This window comes from Corvus moneduloides, chromosome 5 (assembly GCF_009650955.1).
Source record: "Corvus moneduloides isolate bCorMon1 chromosome 5, bCorMon1.pri, whole genome shotgun sequence".
NCBI classification, from domain to species: Eukaryota; Metazoa; Chordata; class Aves; order Passeriformes; family Corvidae; genus Corvus; species Corvus moneduloides.
This window is the reverse complement of record NC_045480.1, coordinates 59,663,864-59,688,771: the sequence shown is the minus strand read 5'-3', so window position 1 is coordinate 59,688,771 and position 24,908 is coordinate 59,663,864. Positions and strand designations below refer to the sequence as shown.

General features: G+C 42.8%; 1 protein-coding gene across 2 annotated transcripts in view; it reads right to left on the bottom strand.

The window, feature by feature from the left end:
- Window positions 1-4,125: 4,125 nt before the first annotated feature.
- The window catches only part of ARHGAP10 (Rho GTPase activating protein 10), a 145,350-nt gene continuing 124,567 nt past the window's right edge, over window positions 4,126-24,908 (bottom strand). For both annotated transcript variants that reach the window (XM_032110384.1, XM_032110385.1), the window contains 3 exons: window positions 20,128-20,259; window positions 12,629-12,720; window positions 4,126-5,093 (listed from right to left, as the gene is read on the bottom strand). In XM_032110384.1, coding sequence (XP_031966275.1) covers window positions 5,005-5,093; window positions 12,629-12,720; window positions 20,128-20,259 — 313 coding nt within the window. In that variant the 3' untranslated portion in view covers window positions 4,126-5,004. The remainder of the gene's footprint in view (window positions 5,094-12,628; window positions 12,721-20,127; window positions 20,260-24,908) is intronic.

Sequence of the window (24,908 nt, the reverse complement as noted above, 5' to 3'; positions counted from 1 at the left end):
TTTGATTGCAAGTATTTCTTGCATTTTAATCTGAGCTAGCTGCTGGTGCAGTGATATCCTTAGAGACAAGCCTTCTGCTCATCTAGGAACAATACTGAACCAGAGAGTGGGCTGGGTTGGAAGGGACCTTAAAGATCCAGTTCCAACTGCCAGCCATGGGCAGGGACACCATCCACTGGACCAGGTGCTCAGAGCCCCAATGAACCTGGACATGAACATTTCAACATAAAGTAATTTAAAATCCATTATAACATTTTTCTTCAGACAGCTGTAGTGTTGATTCCAGCAAGCTCTGTCACTCTGGGTGTCTCCACACATGCGATGGCTTCGGCCAGGGAACAGCTCCTCAGGCTGTAGGACAAGGAATGTCCAACACTGAGGAAGGTGGTTCACTTCACCTGGGTCCCTGTGCTCAACAAATGATGTACTGACACTGTTCTGGGCACAACCTACATCCCGCTGGAAGAAACAAACCTTCAGTAGCCAGACCAGTCTGGGCTCCAGTTTCTGTTAACCTCCTGCTGCTGTACCCATTGACCACAGTTAGTGAATCCCCCTTGCCCTGAGAGAAATTCTATTTTATACACACAAGGTCTCCCCAGTGACCCTGCCTTCTCAGGGTCAGACCTTTTCCAGTTGTAATTATAGTAAGATAGCAGGAGTTTTATTTCCCCTTCTAACTATCTTGATTTGTTCTGAGCACTCTCTCAAAAATTCACCACCATGTTCTGCACAAAGTCCGGTCTGTGGTGTAAGACCACCATTTAATTGCATTTTGGTCTCTTAATAACTTACATAAACTTTTTTATTGCCAAAAAGTCCTTGCACCTGCTTTCTGCTTGCTGAATTGTCAGAAGGAAAGAATAGTAGGGGACCTGCAGTGTTAAGAAAAATTTCCCATATGTTTACAAGCAGATGCATCTGTCATATGCTGTTCTAGAAATAAGACGACGCTATCGCTACTTAAAAATGTAATGAAACTTGTAACCTGACCTCAGGCTGGGGCACTCAGGTAGCTGTAGAGACTGGGAGTTCATGTGGAGTACAATATTACTAAGAAAGGAGTGGAAAAAATACCCTTTCCTGTCACAGATTTTGCTTGGTAAAACATGCCCTGCCATAAGGTTTTTGAGGCATTCTTACTTTAATTGTAGATGTTGACAGGATGATGTTTATTTGGCACTTACCTGTGCCTACTGCAAGGACAGATGAGGGCAGATGGTTGGGCTCTGATATAGAAAACAATGTCCAAGGCACATTCAGCTTAAGAGGTGAAACTCCAGTGAAGACTTTGAGTGAAACCCAGTTTAGCACTGGTGTGTTTACAGCCTACACAGGCCCTCTGTCAGCAGCTTTTCTTCTTAAACTGTGTACCAGGTAAGAATTGTGAAATGGGTTAAGAGAACAAGGAACAGAGCATTGAGGAAGGCAAGTTTCTGCCCGAGTCTCTTCTGTGACACCATTACAGAGGCTTGGGTAGCAAAAGCTGCAAGCACTGTGGCAGGAACATGTATTTTCATTACAGGACAGATAAATCAGCTAATGAGATTTTTCTTTCACTCCTCATAAAAGCATCAGAAGGAAACCTGCCACAGAGATCAGCTGGGACAATGCTTAACAACCTTCAGCAGCCTGAAAACCCCAGGGCTTTTCACCCAGCAGAGTGAAAGTGCTCCTGGCCAAGGCACAGAGCTGCACTCTGGCCAGTGACTAACACAGACTATAAATTACTGCTGAGCCCAGCTAGGCAGGAGTCTCAGCTTGGCCATTAATTATTCAGCAAACATTCGACCTTAATCCCCAGGCTGAGGGATTCAATCTCTGGCCCCACAGTGATGGCAAGGCCAATGCCATTTTGCATAAAAAGCACATTTGGGTTTTTTTTCCCTAATTCACACTCTAATTTCAGCCCATGTCATGCATTCACTACCAGCAGCCTCAGTTTTTGAAAACCGACAAGTCTGTGCCCCTGCCCACAGTAACCAGCACAGAGCAAGGGAAGGAAACCCAGCCCAAGGATTAATTAAACTGTGCCCACAGCTGTGACAGGTGAGCAGTTCCATGCAAGGGGACAGATGCCACACCCATGGAGAATGACCACTCCTGCTGCCAGGCCAAGAGAAGGATCCTGCAACCAGCTTTCTCCAGAATGGACTCCCTGTCCTCCGTCCTGTCTCAACAGCACGTTACTGCACTCCTCCAAAATCTACCAAGCCATGGATAAGACAAACAAGTGGCGTGCCCTAAAGGCCACCTTCAGGAAAGCAAGCAATCTCAAAGGCCTGACTTCCTTTGTATGGTTTGGGTTTTTTTTTAATTTTAGCACCTTTTCATCTCCACTTCCAAGCAGTCAGTACTGAGGGCATCGTTTACAGCTCTGCTCAGCAGCGAGGATGAAGAACGAGCTGTGCTGTGACTACTGGGCTGTGCAAGTCTGTACTTGGCACTGGTGTAACTGGGCTGATGTGGAAACCCATCTGGTGGGTAGCAGTTCCCACAACTGAATTCCTCAGTCAGTGTGGTTAGCCTGAAAGCCAGATCTGATCTGGCTCAGCTCATACCACTGCCTTCAGACAACGGCTGGGACGTGAGAAAGTTTGGATTAGTGTTACCTCTGTTCAGTGTATCACTTCTCAGTAGAAAAGTTTTCTTCTTGTTTGGGTTCTGCGTGGCTCCAGGAGTAACAGGAGTCTCAAAACATCTCACCTAAAGGTGAAACAGAGCCACAGGACTGGATGGAAGAGATACTATTATTCCTTCTCTGTAGATCTGCCTTCTTAAACAGCCTCAGTTAAAAGGGAAAAAGGCCCCACCACACAGAGCTAAAGCCGAGAAACGCATTGCGAATTTTGGAAGGCAGCAGCCATAACAAGATCAAACATGCACTGCGGGTTTAAAACAACAACAAAACAAATGGAAGCAACTTCCAAAGCTTGTAGGCTTCAAGTTATCAGAGCTTCACCATCTGACAAGCCAGCATACCTAGCTGCCACACCTGCAAGGCTAACACCAAAGATTGACATTCTCCCTCTTCTTTCAACATTTTCTACCAACTGGGAGCCATGAAAACGGAGTTTGGCACACAGATACCATCCTGCCTCCAGAATGAATCTTTAAGGCCATGGATGAGTTGATAGAGCTGTGGGCCCAGGCAACATGAGACCCAGCCAGAACAGGGCTTTGCCACATGAACAAATCTGAGCAAGGAAACCTGCAAGCTGCTGCTGCAAGTACTGGTGCAACTATTTCCTTAACACTGAATCAAGGAGCAAATTACAGAACTTGATCTCCTTCAGTCAGAAGTCACTTTCAGTGCTTGGGTCACTTAGCCAAGACAAGAACTGCCTAAAAGCTTTATGGCAGAGAGTCACTGCTTCAATACCAGGAGAATTCACCAAATGAAACTCCTCCAAGCAAGGGGGGTCAGCACTGGAGAGCTGTACTGGCTTGGCCCACCATTGCTCCATCTGGAAATGATTTGCGCATACTCCAGTGGTCTGTGCAGTCTGGGCAAAGGAACAAATTAATGGCATGGAGTTAAATCCTCAGGGGGAAAAAAAGCCATCCCAACCTCAAGGCAGTATTAACCATTAACTGGTTTACTATTCACATTTGTTAGAAAAACTTGCAAGCCAAGTAGAGCTGCATTAAAAGACTCAAAATCCACAGAGTTCAATTTAACAAATAAGTGAGCCTGTATTAGCATGTCATCCTGTCACACTTCCCTGCATCCTCCCCACTGCCTCCCAGACAGTCTCACTTGACGGAGAGAAAAATAGAAAGATTAGTGATAAACTGCATGCAACTTTTTCTAAGTTCTACAAATTTTGAGGCATCAATAAGACCTTGCAGTTGACAATTAGAGGGAAGGAATACAGGCAAGGTGAACGAGCAGCTAAGACAGCCATACAACTGATAAAATGCAGAACTCTCCAGGATGCAAAAGCATCCTAGCCAGAGATTCTCTTTTCCCTTTTGGCTTGAGCTTCCAGAGTTGCCTATTTTGAGTGAGGAAAGCTCCCCGTCCATTTTGGAGCCTGCTTGAGGCTGACTGCGTAGAGCTGCCAATAATCATTTCATGCCACAACTTCCAGAACCAGAGCAAAATACTCTGCAACACAAGAATGACAAGTCAAATAACAAATAACATTTTATTTCATTTACAGTGATATTTTTGAGTAGCAAAGGAACCATGACATATAGGAGCCTGTAATAAAAGTTCATGTGTCTTATCTTTATAAAATAAATGAAATCATACACGCAACATAAACGAATGTGCTCTTTGAAGACATTTGAAAAATGTCGTGTCTTGATAACTATTATTTTACTTACTGATGTCTGTTCTGCACTGGCTATTCCACTCTGAAATACAATTTAATTGTCAGCATGGTAGCTTTTTTTATCCATCATTCCAAACCTAAAATAATCATAGAATCATAGAATGGATTTGGTAAGGAGGGACATTAAAAATCATTTAGTTCCAATCCCCTGCCATGGGCAGGGACACCTTCCACTAGACCAGGTTGCTCAGAGCCCAATCCAACCTGTCCTTGAACACTTCCAGGGATGGGGCAGCCACAGCTGCTCTGGGTAACCTGTGCCCATGCCTCACATTCTGTTAAGAATGCTGGTTATCAAAGCATAATCTCCAGGACACAGAGTTGAGTCACGGATCAGCCAAATACTTGACTTCAAAAGCTATTTATCTTGCAAACAAACATACTACTACTGCTCTTTACAATTGGAAAAAAAAAAGCACCCTATTGAAAAATTAACCTATCCCTCCATTCCTCCTCCTTGTCCCCCCCACCCATTCCACCCCTCAAGGAATCTTTTTTTTTGTAATTCATATTTGGCAGCACTTAATATATTTATACAGATTAGGATCTTCAATCCATAGTCCAGCTCTTCATTGATTAAAAGCAGTCACAAAAGTAGAGACAAGTGACTAGAACAAAAATCCATGGATACCATGTACACCTTCTTGGCGTTCAATGCACAAAGCTATAAAAACTGAACATAATTTTGTGGAATAAGTCCTCTCTTGCCATTTAATGTGCCTTCTAGCCATCCTGGCTCTCTGGAAAATTGCACTGCAAAAGAAAAGGAAAGAAAATTACTGCATCTTTTTATGTTTGAATTAGTACTTTGCAGCTTTAGCTCCATGACACCAGGCAAAGCATCCATAAAAAACATCCCATCATCTGCAATGACCAGTTTAAGAATCTGACTAAGAAAGATAAAGAGGATTATTAATGACTTAAATACTTCATAATGTACTTCTGCAAAGTGTACATGGTGAAATAGCTTTTAGGTGCAGGAGACTTCATTAAGGAAATGGTTAACAGAGCTTAGGACAGATATATAAAATAGAAAAATCTGTGCCTTAGGGGAAAAGTCAGAATTAGTATCAAACAGTGGAAAACACTTTCAGTAGATGGGGCAAAACAAAAGCAGACACCTGTCTTGAGCAGAGGTGATGAATCTGGAAGCTCAGAGCCACAGCACCACAGCATAGGACCTTACTTGGCATGAAAAGTAAGCATGGGAAGGATTGTAGGGGAAATAGAAATGAGCCAGATGTCACTCCAAGTATCATCTCCTCAGAATAGAGCTGGTATTAGAAGTGACTAGTGGACAAAATCTGAATCATTCTTCTGATTAAATCCTCTCTCTGAAATTCAAATCCATAGTCCAATTCAAAAACACAAAGCAAAGGCTTGAACAGCTCCTTGTGCCATCCTAAGTGTTTACCACTGCTGATCACAAAGTTTATGCAAGAGTATCCATGAATCTAAAATAATAAATATTTCAGCTTGGACTCTCAATGCCCCAGAAATTACTCTGAGAGCAACAGAACTAATGAAATCTGACTTCCTGTATATGTATTTTGACCACATTTGACAGGAAGTTAAAAAAGAAGCATAAGCCTCCTTTCTTTGGAAAACAGACTAAAAAGTCCTCAAATTCCCCTCTGAGGTGTCTTTTAAGGATGTAATACAGGTACCTATTTACCTGTGTAACTGTAAAATCCCACACTTTTTAGCAACCTACAACATTTTCTACCGTATTAATTTATCCTCGCAGTGCTTCTGAGACAGACAGTATTTAGGGAAGACATCAGACAAATGCTGAAACATGCTGCCAGCCATGTCAGTGCTTTATTTAAAACACATTAACACATTGGGAAATGTGATATTTGTAGCCTTCTACATATCAGGGAAATAACAGTTAAGAGAGAGCAGCATGTTAAGTCTCACTTCCAAAAGCATTTTAAGGCTCTAAATTTGAGCACTTAAAATCGTATTTTCCCTTGGTTTTTCCTTGTGTCCTATTATTGTCAGACAGCTGTGCTCAGAAACCACGCTTTAAACAACAGCTGTAACTCCAAGGAACCCAGAAAACAAAACTGCTTTCAAACGATAGTGATCATTTAGATTCTGCACAAAAGTCTGGGCTTATATTTGTAATAAATCTGTTCAACAGAAAGATTCCAAAGGAAAAACGTGCATAGAAAATTACCTTTTAGGATCTGTGCTCACACAGTAACTTACATTACCATTAGTAATTAGCAGGCCCTCCTCTCCCTTTGTCATTTCTATTCCACAATTACAGAGTACACATGCATTTAAAACTGCATGGCTGACACCACCACAAACCTCCCTCCAGAAGCTGTAATTCTACATTTCCAGCAAACACACCAGCAGCCAGCCAAACCCCTCCCTGAGGTCTCCCATACCTACAGAGCATACCTGTATCACAGGAAACAAACTCCAAAAAAAAGGACAGATTAGGAAGAAAAACAACTAGAAAACCTGGAAGCAGGGAATTTCTACCTGTCCTCTGGTACTTAACCCTTATTTCCAGAAAGAGGGTAGATAGCACTGGCATGTGAGTGTCTATAAATCTAAGGCCTGCTCAAACTGAGGGGAGCCCTCATCTGAAGGAATCTCACTGGAATTAAAATTTACATAAAATTTACCCAGGGGAGGAAATGCTCAAACTATGCTTAATCAACACCATTCAACACAACAGCAAACTTCCAAAGAAATATTTTGTAAGCAAGTTTGATAAGATAACGGTGAACTCTGCACCCAGCAGCTGGGTTTGAGTGGCAAACACCATTTTCACCCCAGAAGATGAGACATAGCTGGTACAACTGAGCTCTGGGCTTGGGAAATTAAATATTGCACATGTACATTACACAGCTCAGGGCACCACTTGTTGGCAGACAGTTCTTTTAGACTCTAGGAAGACTGAAGAAGGAATTATCACTCAATTACACCTAAGGCCACCATTTCTAGAGATTTGCATTTAAAGAAAAAAAAAAAAAAAAGACAGCAAAAAATAATTCCTAATGTTCAGCAGCTCTGGTGACTGTCACAGCAGGGAAGGCTTCTGTCCCCACTCCAATCACCTTGTGCAAGAAGGGCTAAGATACCTGTGTACATCACTGACTGCTTCTGTGGGCAAATGATAGTAATGAGGGTGCCATCCAAATGTAAAGCTGCTTTAAGCTCCAGTGATCCTGTTTTCCTTGCTAATCCATTTCTGAAGTACAGCATACAACAGCATGCATTCCTTTAAAATCAAAACCACTTAACCACACAAACCCCATTCCCCTATCGTGCACAGCTCTTCTTAAACCCATGACACAGCCTGTTTGCGAAAAAATAACCTGCTCAACAGAAGACTTCTGTAGTGTCCCCTTTCTGTCATTTCTTCTCCATCAACAACGATTACAGTTCTTAATGCTTTCTGAGGCCTGCCTCATTTAAAAATACCTTGCTGCAGAAACTACACACTTGGCCTTAAAACCTACAACTCATTACTAGAGCAATCATCCCATAGGACTAAGGCTCCTCTTGGCAAGGGACAGGAGGGGAAAATACTTGTAGTAAAAAAGATACAGAGCAGAGAACTAAACATTAATATTTTCAGCAAGATTTAATGAGTGTACAGCAAGACCGCACAACAAGGCCAACCACCGAACCACCACTAAAAGCCATCACCTCTTAGGACAGTGGAAATAGCAGCTAAGTTGAGAGCTCAGAGTGGGACAGTGACTTTCTCAGTACCTGCTGCAAGACCATTTCAGCAACTCACTCATGGAGGACGAGTGCACGGAAGGAGGATGTCTGAACATCTGGATGACAGCAAGTGCTATGGAACAACCACCCCAACTAAAATGGGCCAACAAAATCTACAGACTTGCAACTTGCAGTGAGATCTTCTGATTTCTAATCAAGAAATACCATCAGGTCAACTTGGCATTTGCAGCATTAGTTCTTACTTTTCTGTATTCCCCATAGGAAATAGCTTTGATATTGCCAATGTTATTATTTTCTAACTGCAAATAAGGCTAGCAGCTCTTCCCAGAGACCCAGTGCTATAAGCAGACTTTGCTCTGCTCTGGCAACTCAAAAGTTTCACAGGTCTCAACCACAACGAGAGCAAGACTCACTTCCTCAGCAGTATTAGTTCACTGCATGGGTGCCACTAACTTCAGCAAGACTGAATCAGACACTGATTCACACTGATTTCCACATCTTCGTGGAAACTGGCTGTTTTGGGAGCAAATCAAACCTACGTGGTGCCTGGCACAAGAGAGCCTCCCTTTCTCATGGTCTGTCAATCAGAGTAAAAACCTCAAAAAGCAACATAAATGAGGATTACTGAGGGCAATGGAACCCTCGCTGCTAAAACCACTAGAGCACCAGAACTCACTTCCATAGAACTCGATGATGCTGGCCAATTTTTCATCAGGAAATTCAATTAAAGCAATCAAACGTGCTTGCAAGCCCTCTGTGTTTAGAAATCCCTCTGGGTTTTTGCAACAATCCCTCTGGGCTGAGTTGATCACAGAAATACAGAAATACTTAGCATGCTTAGGGTTAGCCTGGAATTTGAAATTTCAAAACTTGCCGTTGCCCTTAATTATTCTGTGAGAAGCAGAATGATCTTGTGGACAGAACACAGGGCTAGGAGTCAGGGGGTCTTCTCCCCATGAATGTTTCCAAGTGCTCTGAAATCCACAGATGAAAGGTGCACCAAGAAGTGGCTCTATCCCCATTTTTACCTCAGCAAAAGAACCATTTGCACATACAGTGCAATACAGTATTTTGGGAGTACCACTTCTCTTGGATGTAAATCCTTGATTGGTGAGGACCATAAAGACAGTTCAGAAGCCACAGCATGAATTAGAGGGTAGAGAGTGCCTTGGAGGCAAAAAACCAGGGACATTAACTGAGGCTGGCACTTTGTTACTGTGGGAGCGAGAGATGGGGATGACAATGGCAGTGTGAATGAGGCTTTTTGTGTCCCTTTTATACTTGGTGGGGATGCTGGTTACCCCACTTCTCCTAGGGAACAAAACACTCTCTCAGTTTTCCTCATGTTTTCTCTCCCCTAAAATCAGATTTTAAAAATTGTAAAAAGCCTTGATAAGAGCTATCTTGACAAGTTTTCAGGAAGCCTTCCTGCTAGCAGTACTGCTAAGGAATTTTTATTGTGTAAACACCATTTAAACTATCTGAAACACTTCTCCAAACTGAAATTCCCATTTACTGACTTTTAAGAAGTCTCTTTCAAGAACCAGAAATTTAGTAACACTTGGCTCCAAGACTGGCAAAATTTCAGTGCCAGGCAGTCTGATTATTCTTTCCCTGATTATTGGGAATATCTGCCTCAACAACAACAGACATACACAGCCAGCATATGTCTCTCTCAATCTCAGATCCTACTCCGCTTCTTCCCATACGTGCCCTTATCCAGCTGCAAACTCTTCAAGCTTTGCCTCCAACCACTTAAATTATATTGTTATGTGCTGTCAATAATATAGCCTGTAACAACTGGGAAATAAAAATATTGGCACAGCCTAAGGCAAATTGAATTGAAGATTTAAAAAAAAAAATCCAGTGGATATTGTTCAGATTACATTATTTATTTTCTTACACAATTCAATTAAATAGAAAACTTTGCCTTTTCTTTTTAACTTACCAGATGGTGCCTTAGCATTTATATTCTACGGCACTTTAATGGAAAAACTGTGGGTTTTGGGGAAGCACAGTGAAAACACCTGAATGTGAAAATGCTAAGGTGCTCTACAGATTCCTATCAGGTGATGCAAAGCTTAATTTAAAATATTAGCAAATCTAACCTTGGCAGACTGAGACAGATTTTTTTTCCCCCATTCAGAAACAGAAAATGGAGATGGGAGCAAAGGTTAAACTCACCTTCTTGCACCAGTATTACATTTAGCAGCTCTGACAGGTGCAAGACTACTTCCCTAAATGCCATTATCCTGTCTGAGGCTGGAGCAGCCAGAAAAATTCATCCAGAATAATGACAGGTGAGAGAGAACCATTGCAATCAACATCTATGGACCAAGAAAGACAAACCAAGAACAGGGAAGGAAACAGGAAAAAGGAAACAAAGCAGAAAAGCGAGGAAAGAAAAAGGGAAGAAAAGAGACAGGATTAGAAAGTGAGACAGGCCAGGTGGAGAAAGGAGAGATGGATAAAACCTTCACTAATAGAAGCAGCACTTTTTAGTAGACATTAATTTAACAGTTACTTTAATGGTTGATACTAGCTGTATGTCAACTTGATTGATGCGTTGTCACTTTGATAGTTAAGGTTATTGGTAGAGCTGCAGAATTGATGTATTATTACTTTAATTCTTCATTTGGGGGCTTTATTAGGGCATATGGGAATTTAAATTGAGTAACTAAAGAACCTGAATTGATTCACTGGAATCTGATTTCAGCACAGACACGGGGGTGCCTGTTACAAAAAGAAAAGGCCCATGTTGAGGCACTTAAGAGGTTTCAAATGTGGAGATCGGTCTGCATTTGGCATGAAAAGAGCCATCCGTGACAAAACCTACTGGGAAACATTATGAAATGACCATTAGGTTTTTACATACACCCAGTTACTGCCTTATTACTTGCATGCTCTCCCCATTTTTTTCTGCCAATCCACAGCCTACCTGAGGGTGAGAGCCCTGCAGGACATGGACAACGCTTGTGAAATAACCAGGATAGAGTGGAACAAATCAAAACAAATGTGTTTAAGGAAATGTGAGCTTTGCCATTGGAAATCTGCAATTAAGTTTTCCAACTGCAATCCATGCAACCTTTTTCCCAAGCTTCAAACATTACTTGTCTGAGGATATGGAAAAAGTTACAGTTGAAACATTTCTCCACAGATGCCAGAGTCAAATTCCATACTTGTTCGGGGACAATCCAACTCTCCAGCTGACAAACTCAACTGAGGCTGCATTGCACCAAATCACGGGGACTTTGCCACCACTTCTTGAGTTCTCATTATGCAAGGAGAGAATCTTAACATTGCTCTCATGCAAAAACACGAGACACAAGGAACTGCTTCTTGGAAGACTTTCTTGCCCCATGCCAACACAACCCTTGCTGTTCTGCATCAGAAATGCCTCTCCCAGACATCATAGCTTTTCCACCATGCACTAGATTTTCTTTCCTATACACAGTTTTATGTCTGCTGAAGATCCCTATCAGTCATGTTTTAAAAAACTTAAATTAAAATAGCTGGTGTTAAGGACTTTAAAAAGAGCAATCACTTCGCTAATTCATCTTTAAAAGATTTCCCACCTAACTTGATTCAGACATGATTTGCCTGCAAGGTAGCTCTAATAGGAAACATCAAGAATGATTTTGTACAGTGGGTGCTGGTAGGGAAGAACCTAGTGGGGACACCAGACCACTTTATGTTGAAAAAAAAGGCAGAACTGAAGTCTGGACCAAGCTTGCTGTTTACTTGTTTGGGAGGAGACAGAGGACAAGAATATCCTATTATACATACTATTAAAAAAAAAAAAAAAAAAAGATTTTGCTGAGCTTCCCATTCTGCATCTTCAGAATTTGTATTACAGTAGTCATTGGCAAAAGGTTTGAAAACTAAAACCTTTCCTATCAGTTTGAAGTCCCTGTGCACTTGCTGAAGGGTAGATCCATGGAAGCTCACTGAGAACACAGTCTTGAGCACAGGAATCACCTTCTGGATGTTCATATGTAGTGCTACATTTGGATCCATAGAAATCATTAAACACAGTCCTTCATTCTGCACCTCAGTGAATATTCCTTTTTCTACAAGTACATGCACAGACTAATGCAAACCTTGATCTAAATCAGTAAAAACACATAAAAAATGTCTTTTTCCTCCATTGTTCACCTGATTTACCTGGCACTCTGTTTGCTTGAAAATCCTTAAACAGATTTTTTTTTTCTTTAAAAGAAAACCCATGTGTTATTTTACAACAAGAGTTCACATTTTAAAAAATTCAGTTTCACTGGCCAAGGTGTTCTCTTCTTTTACTGAATAACCTTTTTTTTTGGTACTACAACACATTTAAATGACGCTCAAAAACTATACCAATTCAAAGAGTCTATTCACCCAAAATCAAAAGCATTGCCTCACAGTGCTAAGGATATGTTAAGTAGCTTCTTCATACCAGAAAATATCTCCATCACCAACTGTGTGCCATCAGCAATGTTGGCAGAATAGCAGTCAGGCTTGTATTTTTATCCAAAGCCATTTTAGCAGTTTTGTCTACTTGTTTTTCATTGCTTTATATTTACGCAAGCAGTACTTACCATCTTCAAATATTGCTCCTATCTGAAATGACAATTCAGAGCTGTGTTCTGCTTCACACGGATAAACTGCTCTTGCTTTTCGGTGGGCAACACTGAAAAATGAAATTATGAATTATAGCAACTTTTTACTATTATGAAGACACTCTCTCAACCATCCTCTCTCCATTCACATTTGGAGATGACTAAAACTTTAAACACAATCTCACATGCATCATTACAGGCTTATAATTCATGCACACAGCCAAAGCTGAAGCTTCACAGCTTACTGTTGGCATTTCTGAATATCATACTCCCAACTTTCTGCACACTTATTTTTATGACAAACTCGACTTTCAACTACAGTTAAATTTTTTTCAAGCGCCAGTCAGCAATGAACTCAATAACAGGCAGAGCATATTATACTTCAAAAATTCAGCCATAATAAGAAATAGGATTTTGTTATCAAGTGTTGGGAAGAATTTGTGAATATACCTTACTACTTGTACTAGTTTGAAAACAAACCAGTGGGAGGCACCAAGTCAGAATAACAATTTAATGGAAATTAAAGAAAAGGAAAAAAATGTAAAAGAAAACACTGGTTCAAACTGACAGAGTCAAAATACAACCTGAGTCCCTATTAGGCAGGGTGGTGGCTGCAGTCCTCTGAAGCAGTGATCCTGTAGTAAAGGGGTCTGCTCTTCCTCAGAAGGTCCAGTGGTGGCTGTGTAGCTCCTGTCCTCTGGAAATCCAGTGGAAAGGGTTGTCTCTGGTGGTCAGAGTCCCAGATTATATCCACGATGGGATGCTTGGTTCCTCCCTCTGGGTGGAGCATCTCACAATGGGGTAATGAGTCATGAGGCCAAGTGTTGATTAGGCTCATTAACAGAAGATAGTCCGGAGGGAGTTATCTCTGAGTCAGGCGGCAGGACAATGATGGGCCATTAACAGAAGGATAGTCTGGGGGGAGGAGGCAAGGAAACACTGCCCCACCTGGTTTCAACGGCTGATGGGGATGGTAATAGAATACACTGCAACCCATGACATTATCCACCCCTTATTCTATTACCATCTACATCATCCCAAATCAATGCCTTCTTAAACTCTAAACACACATACATACATATATATATATACATATATATATATATATATATATATATATATAATGAAACCCTACACACCGTTCTCACCTAAGATTAGGTCTCCTTGTGGTACACAATGGGTTTCCCCATCTTTCTGCATTACCCACCAAGTGCAACCAGGTCCTTGAGCAAAGACAATCCCACGGACGGGTTTGCCTTTGCCTGACGTGGGATTAATCCAAACAGTCTTTCCTAAAATACCTCTCAGGTGTACCACAGGGACTCTATCTCCATCCACTGTGTGCAAGGGTTCAGACTCAGTGGGACCAGCTCAACTGATGGACCCTTGGGTATTGACCACCCAGGTGGCCTTTGCTAAGTTCACTTTCCAATTTTTGAAGGTCCCCCCACCAAGTACCTTTAGGGTGGTTTTAAGTAGTCCATTGCAGCCTTCAGCTTTTCCGGCAGCTGGTGCATGATAAGGAATATGATATATCCATTCGATACCGTGTTCTCTGGCCCAGGTGTTGATGAGGCTGTTCTTAAAATGAGTCCCGTTGTCTGACTCGATCCTCTCAGGGGTGCCATGTCTCCACAGGACTTGCTTTTCCAGGCCCAGGATGGTGTTCCGGGCTGTAGCATGAGGCACAGGGTAGGTCTCCAGCCATCCAGTGGTTGCTTCAACCACGGTCAACACGTAGCGCTTGCCTTGGCGGGTTTGGGGAAGGGTGATGTAATCAACTTGCCAGGCTTCCCCATACCTGTACTTTGACCATCGTCCACCATACCACAGAAGCTTCACCCGCTTGGCCTGTTTGATTGCAGCACAGGTCTCACAACTGTGGATGACCTGTGAGATGCTGTCCACGGTAAGGTCCACCCCTCGGTCACGGGCCCATCGGTATGTTGCATCCCTCCCCTGATGACCAGAGGCATCATGGGCCCAACGAGCTAGGAATAATTCTCCCTTGTGCTGCCAGTCCAGATCCACCTGTGATACTTTCACCTTGGCAGCTCGGTCCACCTGCTCGTTGTTGCGATGTTCTTCATTAGCCCGACTTTTGGGTACGTGCGCATCCATGTGTCGAACCCTCATGGTCAGCTTCTCTACTCGGGCAGCGATGTCCTGCCAAATTTCAGCAGCCCAGATGGGTTTCCCTTTGCGCTGCCAGTTGGCTTTTCTCCAGCGAACCAGCCATCCCCACAGAGCATTAGCTACCATCCACGAGTCGGTGTAGAGATAGAGTCTTGGCCACTTCTCTCGTTCAGCAATATCCAAAGCCAGCTGGACGGCTTTAAGCTCTGCAACCTGACTCGATCCACCTTGTCCCTCGGTAGCTTGTGCAACTCGTCGTGTGGGGCTCCATACTGCAGCTTTCCACTTCCGGTTGGTGCCTACGATTCGGCAGGAAACATCAGTGAAGAGGGTATAACGTCTTTCAGTCTCTGGTAGCTCATTATATGGTGGGGCTTCCTCAGCACGAGTCACTTGCTCTTCCTCTTCTTCAGAAGATAATCCAAAAATCTCATCTTCAGGCCAGTTTGTTATAATTTCCAGAATCCCAGGGCTATTCGGGTTTCCAATACGGGCACGCTGTGTGATGAGAGCAATCCATTTGCTCCATGTGGTGTCGGTGGTGTGATGCGTGGAAGGAACCTTTCCCTTGAACATCCAACCCAGCACCGGTAGTCGGGGTGCCAGAAGCAACTGTGCTTCAGTGCCAATTACCTCTGAGGCAGCTTGGACTCCTTCATAGGCTGCCAAGATTTCCTTCTCTGTGGGAGTGTAGTTGGCTTCAGACCCTCTGTAGCTTCGGCTCCAGAATCCCAGTGGTCGGCCACGAGTCTCGCCAGGCACCTTCTGCCAGAGGCTCCAGGACAGACCATGGCTCCTGGCTGCAGAGTAGAGCACGTTCTTCACCTCAGGTCCTGTCCTGACTGGGCCAAGGGCTACGGCATGAGCGATTTCCTGTTTGATCTGGGCAAAGGCTTGTTGCTGTTCAGGGCCCCAGTGGAAATCATTCTTCTTGCGGGTAACCAGGTAGAGAGGGCTCACGATCTGTCTGTACTCGGGAATGTGCATTCTCCAGAAACCTATGGCGCCTAGGAAAGCTTGTGTTTCCTTCTTGTTGGTCAGTGGAGACATCGCAGTGATCTTATTGATGACCTCAGTGGGAATCTGACATCGTCCATCTTGCCACTTTACTCCCAGGAACTGGATCTCTTGGGCAGGTCCCTTGACTTTGCTCCTTTTGATGGCAAAGCCAGCTTCCAGGAGAATCTGGATGATTTTCTCTCCTTTCTCAAATACTTCCTTTGCTGTGTTTCCCCACACGATGATGTCATCGATGTATTGCAGATGTTCTGGAGCCTCACCCTTTTCCAATGCAGTCTGGATCAGTCCATGGCAAATGGTGGGACTGTGCTTCCACCCCTGGGGCAGTCGGTTCCAGGTGTATTGCACACCCCTCCAGGTGAAAGCAAACTGGGGCCTGCATTCTGCTGCCAAAGGAATGGAGAAGAAGGCATTGGCAATGTCAATAGTGGCGTACCACTTCGCTGCTTTGGACTCCAGCTCGTACTGAAGTTCCAACATGTCCAGCACAGCGGCGCTCAATGGTGGCGTGACCTCATTCAGGCCACGGTAGTCCACCGTCAGCCTCCATTCTCCACTGGACTTACGCACTGGCCATATAGGGCTGTTGAAAGGTGAATGGGCCTTGCTGACCACCCCTTGGCTCTCCAGTTTGCAAATCATCTCATGGATGGGAACCACAGAGTCTCTGTCAGTGCGGTATTGCCGACGGTGCATTGTTGCTGTGGCGATTGGCACCTGTTGTTCTGCAACTCTTAGCAGTCCCACGGCAGAGGGGTCATCTGAGAGGCCAGGCAATGTACTCAGTTGTCTGATATCTTCTGTCTCCACAGCAGCTATCCCAAAAGCCCAACGATGTCCTTTTGGGTCCTTGAAATATCCATTTCTGAGATAGTCTATGCCGAGAATGCACGGGGCCTCCGGGCCAGTCACGATGGGGTGTTTCTGCCACTCATTCCCAGTTAAACTCACTTCAGCTTCCAGTACAGTCAGCTGCTGGGATCCTCCTGTCACCCCAGAAATAGAAATGGGTTCTGCTCCCACATACCTTGATGGCATCAGAGTACATTGAGCCCCTGTGTCAACCAAAGCCGTGTACTTTTGTGGGTCAGATGTGCCAGGCCATTGGACCTACACAGTCCAAAAGACCCAATTGTCCCTTTCCTCTACCTGGCTAGAGGCAGGGCCCCTCTATTCCTGGTCATGTTGCATGTTGCTCCCTTCCGGTGAATACATTCCTGAGGTCCCTTCAAGAGGATCGGTCATATTATCATTCCTACACCGTCTGGAGTTCTGCGTGCGACAGACCGGAGCAGTGTTGACTCTAGATGCCGCTTCTTGTGGTAGTTGTCCCTCTTTTTAGTTCACGTACCCGAGCTGCTAAGGAGGAGGTGGGTTTTCCATCCCACTTACTCATGTCTTCTCCATGTTCCTGAAGGAAAAACCAGAGGTTACCTCGTGGGGTGTATCCTCTCTCCCTGGTTGGGGGATGCCGGCTCCTAATGGCAGAGACTCTTGTTGGTTCTGGCAAGATCTGGTAAATCTCTTCCTTAAGTTCCTTTTTCAATTTCTGATGGCCTTCTTCAATCAAGCTCCGGACTTGCTCAGCCAGCCTTGTTTCCACGGATGAGACATGGGTGCGAAACGGGGCTGTGACGGTGTCCTCGTAAATCCTCAGTTTGTTCACCAAGCCGCCCACCCTGTCCTTGCCTTCCCTCCATTGCAGTGTTGCCAGGTAATGGGAGTATATCTCTGGTCCAAGGCGTGCGAACCTCAACCACATCTGTGACGTGCACTGGACACCATCTGGGCTCTTAGGAAATCTCTCGTCTTCTGAGAAAATGATCTCCAGCACAGCCAATTCCCTCAGGCACCGGATACCTTGTTCCATTGTGCTCCATTTTCCTTGGTGCACCTGGAGGTCTTCTTTACAAAGGTACCTGTCCCTTACACTTGTAAGCAGTCGCCACCAGAGGCTGAGGGTTTCTTGGGTTCTCCCGATCCCCTGGTCAATGACCACATCCCGGGACAGAGATCCCAGCTGCCTGGCCTCACTTCCGTCCAGAATGGTGTCATTGGCTGCAGTGTCCCAGATGCGGAGCAGCCAGGTCAGGATGGACTCGTTTGTCTGGCGGGTGAATTCCCTCCGCAGGTCTCGCAGCTCACCCAGGGATAGTGACCGAGTGATGATCTCTGGCTCTGCCTCTTCTGCTGGGTGCGAAGGTCCTGCTGCATCCTCGTCGGTCACTATGCGGACTGATTTGCTTTTTGATTTCTTCTTCTGAATGGGGGCAACTGCAATCGGTTTAGGCTGTTCTGGTTCAGTGATGGTTTGCATGGGAACGCTGACAGTGCTTTTGGTTCCTTTCTCCTCTGAGTCAGTCTGCGTAGACATGGACGCTGCTCTTTTGCATTTGGTTCCTTTCTCCTCTGTGTCGGTCTGCGTAGAGATGGATGCGGTTGCTTTGCTCTTGGTTCCTTTCTCCTCTGTGTCAGTCTGCGTAGAGATGGATGCGGTTGCTTTGCTCTTGGTTCCTTTCTCCTCTGTGACGGTCTGCGTGGAAATGGATGCGGTTGCTTTGCTCTTGGTTCCTTTCTCCTCTGTGACGGTCTGCGTAGAAATGGATGCGGTTGCTTTGCTTTTGGCTCCTTTCAGTGTGACAGTCTGTGTAGACATGGTATTCGCTGCTCTGCTCCTTTTTACCTCCTCCTCAAGCAGACGTTGCACCACACTAAGTAGTGTTTTGTTTCTAAGCATGGTGTACACAATGCAGGCCATAGAGAAAAAAGAGAATAGAACTGACAAGAAGATCATACTATCCTTAACATCCAGAGGGAACTCAATATTTTCAAAAACTGCTGTGCCTGGCCTGAAAGGCTGGAAGAAACCACTCCCTACTCCTCCCACCAGGGGCTAGGTGCAATTGTTGAAGAGATCCCAGACATAGCAGCCCAGACTAGGACAGCCAAACAAAACTGAGTATATATTCCGAGTGGTATTCATCGCCTTGCAGGTTATTATGCTATAGACATAATAAACCAATAAAGCAATTCTCATACCATTCCCTGGTTTTAACAGGAGTAACACAACAGGCAGGTAGTTCCCCATGTGAGGAAAAATATAGAGAGCAAGATACAGTACCCATGTAGACAAGCTGAGCACCACGGTGAATAGGTTTCTGTTTATACAAAATTGTAATTCTGACTTTTTCTCAGAGCCAGCCCCACATTGGGCACCAAATTATGTACTAGTTTGAAAACAAACCAGAGTCAGAATAACAATTTAATGGAAATTAAAGAAAAGGAAAAAAATGTAAAAGAAAACACTGGTTCAAACTGACAGAGTCAAAATACAACCTGAGTCCCTATTAGGCAGGGTGGTGGTAGCAGTCTGGTAGAATGGTGGCTGCAGTCCTCTGAAGCAGTGATCCTGTAGTAAAGGGGTCTGCTCTTCCTCAGAAGGTCCAGTGGTGGCTGTGTAGCTCCTGTCCTCTGGAAATCCAGTGGAAAGGGTTGTTTCTGGTGTTCAGAGTCCCAGATTATATCCACGATGGGATGCTTGGTTCCTCCCTCTGGGTGGAGCATCTCACAATGGGGTAATGAGTCATGAGGCCAAGTGTTGATTAGGCTCATTAACAGAAGATAGTCCGGAGGGAGTTATCTCTGAGTCAGGCGGCAGGACAATGATAGGCCATTAACAGAAAGATAGTCTGGGTGGAGGAGGCAAGGAAACACTGCCCCACCTGGTTTCAACAGCTCATGGGGATGGTAATAGAATACACTGCAACCTAGGACATTACTTTAATTAGAAAACCAAATATTACAAAACTTGAAGGAAAAAGCTAAGATGATGAAGACCTTCACCGAAAAAACTCAAAATATTTCCAAACATGGAAAACAACATGGAAGGAAGAAGGACAAAAGAGTGAAAGAAAAGAATGAAACCACAGAGAAATGTAAAGACAGAGGAAAGTCTTTCAGAGGCAAGAAGGCTAGGATGAGAAGCCTCAATTTGACAAAGGTGGCTATGGAAAAAGAAAGAATCTGTATTTTAAAAGACCCTAAGAGAAACACTGCAAGAGAGAGACATTACGAATTGTCCACCCAAAACAAAGCCCTCCTGTATTAACCAACCACTGGCTCAACCTGTGTGCCTTCCACCAAGGGAGGTGCTCAAAGGAAAAATAAGATGCAGTAAACATGTATTTTATTCTGTCAGAATGGCTAAGGTTGCATTTCCTGGTTTGAGATAATCATTCACATGCCATGGAAGACTACTTTTATAAAGATACAGAAAAAGGAGGCAAATAAATAGCCAGCAAAAGTTGAAGTGCACACTGTACCTTTCCACTGCTCTCTCAGTGCCAGTGGCAGGGTTGGGGAAGAAGAAAGTGGGCAGTGCAGCATTTGTGGCAGCTGGGTTAGCAGATGGAGTGTTCATCCACGAGACCATTGATGGGCGGCTTTGAGCAGGGCTGAGAGGAAATATATTGAAGGCAGAATTAACAATGTGAACAGAATTTCCTATCGTACCACAGTATTTGAATCTTTATGACTGGACAACCTGTTAGATCTTCAACTTCAAACCAAATCATATTGTCAAGCTGATTTTGTAGAAATGGCCATCGTATGATTCTGCACTCCTCCTTGGAAATCTTTCTCCTACATGCCCTACATCCTAAGCTAAGAAGAATTACCTGAGATGCATGACATAAGCAATAAAAAGGCAAAATTCCCTATTTCTTATCTAATAAAGATTGACAAAGTGAAACTGCATAGAGCAGGCTATCATTTGAGCTGCCACTCTGCCTTTACAAGTTTTGATGAATCTATTTAAAAATCTCCTCAGTGCATGTATGACTGGGAAGATTTCTAAAGAGGCTGCAGCTATCACAACATTGGGATCACGATGCTGGCTCTGGATTGAGATCTCCTTCACAGAGCTATGCAAACACTGCCTCAGTGGCTGCCCTCACCAACACACTGCTCAAATACACACGAAGTTAGTGGCTGAACACAAAGTTGACACAAGAGGAGAAGAAATAGCAGGCAAAATTTAAAACTTTTATTAGTAAACATACAAAGTTGTCCCCAACATAAAGGATGTTCTTAATTTCACACCTTAAAGAACTAAAGTATTCCAGCACTGGAAGGCTTTCTTTCACTGCATGGACAAAGCAACAAATAGTCCAAACACTGACTGTCAGCATGTCTTTGGAACAAAAATCTGGACTTCAAGCAGTTTCTAAGCAGAAACAGAATTAAAATCATTCACACACAGCAATCATTGCTCAGAAGTACAGACTTCCCAATACAGCATTTATGACTTTGTCTTACTCCAAGATTAACCTCTTAGACAGCATAGATCTGCAAAGTACCACCAAAACTAAGAATCCAGTCAAGAAGGTTTTTGTGGGGGTCTAATAAAGATGGATTGACCACAAGCAAAAAGAGGGATCAACAATCAGCCCAGTTATAATTGAAAATTAATAAAAGAAAGCAGGAAAAGTAACTCAGATAGCTGATTTTAATCTTATTGTACACTGGAATATTTAATTTCTAGAAGAAATGATCCCAATTTGTTGCTTTGCATAACATGATTTACAATCAAATTCAACTTTTAGAAACTCGTTCTCATAGCCAAGATATCTCATAGTCATTCTAGCAATTACATAGTTAAGCAGACATTCATTTTGAGTATTAATTTTTAAATTTAGTACATTATAAAAGGGTGAATGTCACATTCCTTATTACAAGACAATGGCTTTTCCTTTGGAAATGTGGCAGACGACATTTGAATAAAAGCTGGAATTCACGGTTTATAAAACAGCATTCTTCAGTTAATTCCACTAGTGAAAATGAAACTTAACTGTGCTGGAATCATAACCAGAAGGGTTTACCAAAACATGGTCTGCTTTTAAAAATTATCACATTTACCAAATAAGGGAAGGAATCATATGTATTAAACTGAATGATGAGGTGGATTATGCTGACTAGAAACATATTTCATGCTTAACTTTGGAAAGAGAATATCCAGTCATCTTTTCTGCATGGGAATCTTCCACTGCACCATTTTTTTCATCTTCCAATAATGACATACATTTAAGAATAACATCTACATAATTTTGGGGTTTTCTTTTACTTGAAGTTGTCCTCTTCCTCCCATTTTTACCTAATAATTGAAAATTTTCCTCAAATAAAACAAAAACCTTCAGCTAAAAGTGACTTCATTCAGAGACAAACCAAAAAAATAAACACCAGCATTTGGATCATCTTCTCTAAATACTGAGGAAAAAACAGTTCTCAGTGGTACTGTAAAGTTTACAAAGTTTGCCAGAAAGTGAATTATTTCTTCATCATTCCCCACACATGATGTCCACATGCAGAATTAATTTTAACTCAGCAGGTGAACACAAAAGTTTTTCAAAAGTGAATTTAAAAAAAGTATCCTACTTTCATAAACTGAACTCTTCTACTTAAAACAGTCCTGAGGCTTAAAGAAAAAATATTTTCCTTGTGCTCCTATTTATTAAATTCAAATCAGTCTCATGGCAGGGGGGTTGGAATGGGATGATCTTTAAGGTCCCTTCCAACCTAAGCAATTCCATGATTCTGTGATTAAGACTGGTGTTAGGTTCATTTCTGAAACCTGTAAAACTACCGAAAATAGAAAAATAACACTCCAAGTATATTGCCACAGGAGTATTAAAATGTCTTTAATGCAAACTATTCATAATTCAAGAATATTCTACCAAGTGGTCTTCTCTAGTGCACACCCCAGAGGTGTGGTTTAATTTTCAACAAGTGATTATTAAACCTTGCATTTATTAAATATTTCATTGATAGATGCATCATATTAATCTCTGCAATTTACTCAATCAGCTCTAGAACAACACACACCACCTGCACCTCAGACACAGAATTAATGACTTCAAAGCAATGGTCAGAACAGAGAGGACACAAAAGGAACCCTCTGACCCAGGAAAGCATTGGTCATTCATAAGAATACTTGGAATAAATACCAGATGGTTTCTTGCTGAGACTTGGAGAGGAAAGAAAGAGGGGGAAAAAATAAAAGAGAAAAGGTGTGCACATAAAGGAAAAGAAGATGAAATAAAATGTTCAGCTCCATGCCATGGCATGCTAATTTCTCAAGTTAAAGAGACTCAACAAGAAGTGTAATCTATCACCAAGTAAGACTACACTGTCCTTTACCAGACAGGATTATATAAAAGCATGTTAAAATTGGCAGGTTTTCTACAAATTCTGAGCCACTCCAACAGTTCTAGTGGAAAAACACTCCAGAAGTACAGGTATGTGGAGTGCTGGGCTGCTCCCTCCCCCACTTTTTTGATGAATTCCCTTAATACTTTTCAGCTGTAGGGAAAGCACTGCAGCAGAATTTGCCTGTCATTTTAGGCTGCTGGTTAACCAGCAAGAGATCATGCTCTACCCATCCAGCAGGAGACAAAAAAAAACAACACATTTTTTCAATAGCAATAACTTCATCATGTTAAGAAGAAAGAAAAAAAAAATTTGATAGCTTTAACTATTAAGCCCATTCTAGAATTTATGGATTTGGTTGTGAGGGGTTCTTTTTATTTATTGTACTTGGTTACCTCAGGAACCACTTAATTCTTGTTATTGAAACAGAAGGCTTTACTCAATAAGAAAAATAATTTCCAATGTTGCGGCGTGTAAGCAACAAAAGGTTAGATTTTATTGTTTGTTCCTTGGAAAGGTTCTTGTCGTAGCAAGGCTACCTTGCTATAAAGCTTTGCACACCTTGTTTATCAAAATGATGATATATTAGAAAGCATTGCTTGTGTTATCATATAGCATCTCAACTTTAGGAAGGTATGTTGAAGAAATCCTTTCTCCTAAGGCTAAAATGAAGGCAATGCATTTCCTGTGGGTAGGAAAAAAACCCAAAAAGGCTGACATAACCATCTCTCTTTGAGGAAAAAATGCTATTGTCTAGCATAGTGAACGATGGGAAAAGGGGGGCGGGGGGAACGGCTTTACTGAAAATAAGCTAGAGATTTTGTACTGATATTCAGAAAGAAACTTCTGAAAAAAAGATTTTATTGGATGTTTATCTGGCTGGTTCCTAAGGTAACACAGCTAAAGAGCAGCCTCTTATCTTGAGAGCAAGGAAGAGAGTCTGTGAAAAGAATCTACACTGCAACTCTTGAGAAAAAAAAAGGTTGTTTCATAGACAAGTTTGGCAGCGCCATGGCTGTCGCATCGCAGTGTCTGGCTGACAAACTCAATGAAAGCATTCTTGAAAGGTTTCATTACAAAATGACAGTGTGTATCAAAGGGTGTTGGCTATTTCTGATTCTATATGCAATCCAACGGTGACCTCCAACATGTCTTCCTGCACGCTAAAAACCCCTGTGACTTGGGGAGTGGGAAGCACAAAAATACATGGCCAAAATTCTAGAAATTGTAGCTACAGCAAAGCTGGAGACAAACAGAAGGCCAAAATTTCCCCATCTGTGTTCCCCCTGAAAAGAAACTCCATCCTCAAAATTTAAAGTATGTGACATGCACACAGCATTCCTCAACCCTCATTTATACAGAGCACATCAGTCAGCACTGAAATAGAGCTTTTGTTAACTCGGATTGCGAAGTCTCAGTGAAGCAGCTAACACATTAGTGAAATGATCTTTCACGCCAGTCTGGTAAATCCAAAGCTAATGTCTACAGCAGCTGTCCCAAGTTAAAGCATTTCTAAATGATAATTCAGACAAAGCAAAAGTGAAGTATGCACATCTATAAGGATAGAGCTCACTGCTGTTCCTTTCAGAAAAAAAACCCCAAACAATGAGAGGGCTGTGTTCCCTGGAAGCATGCAAATAAAATAACAGAAAAAAAAAAAAGAAAGAAGAAAATTTTAAAAAGGGAAACTTTAGCTCATCCCAGTGGTTGCATCCACACCTCTCCCTGCCCTGGGCGCACACACCATTTACCCTGTTCTCACAGAGCAGTGCTGCTGTCAAGCTCACTGGCAGCCAAGGAGATGGCAAGGTCTGTTTTGTACGAGCCACATGACTAAGTTATATTATGCCTGTCTCAAAGAAGCTGCAAAATGAGGGCTCTTGCTCTGCTTGCATAACGA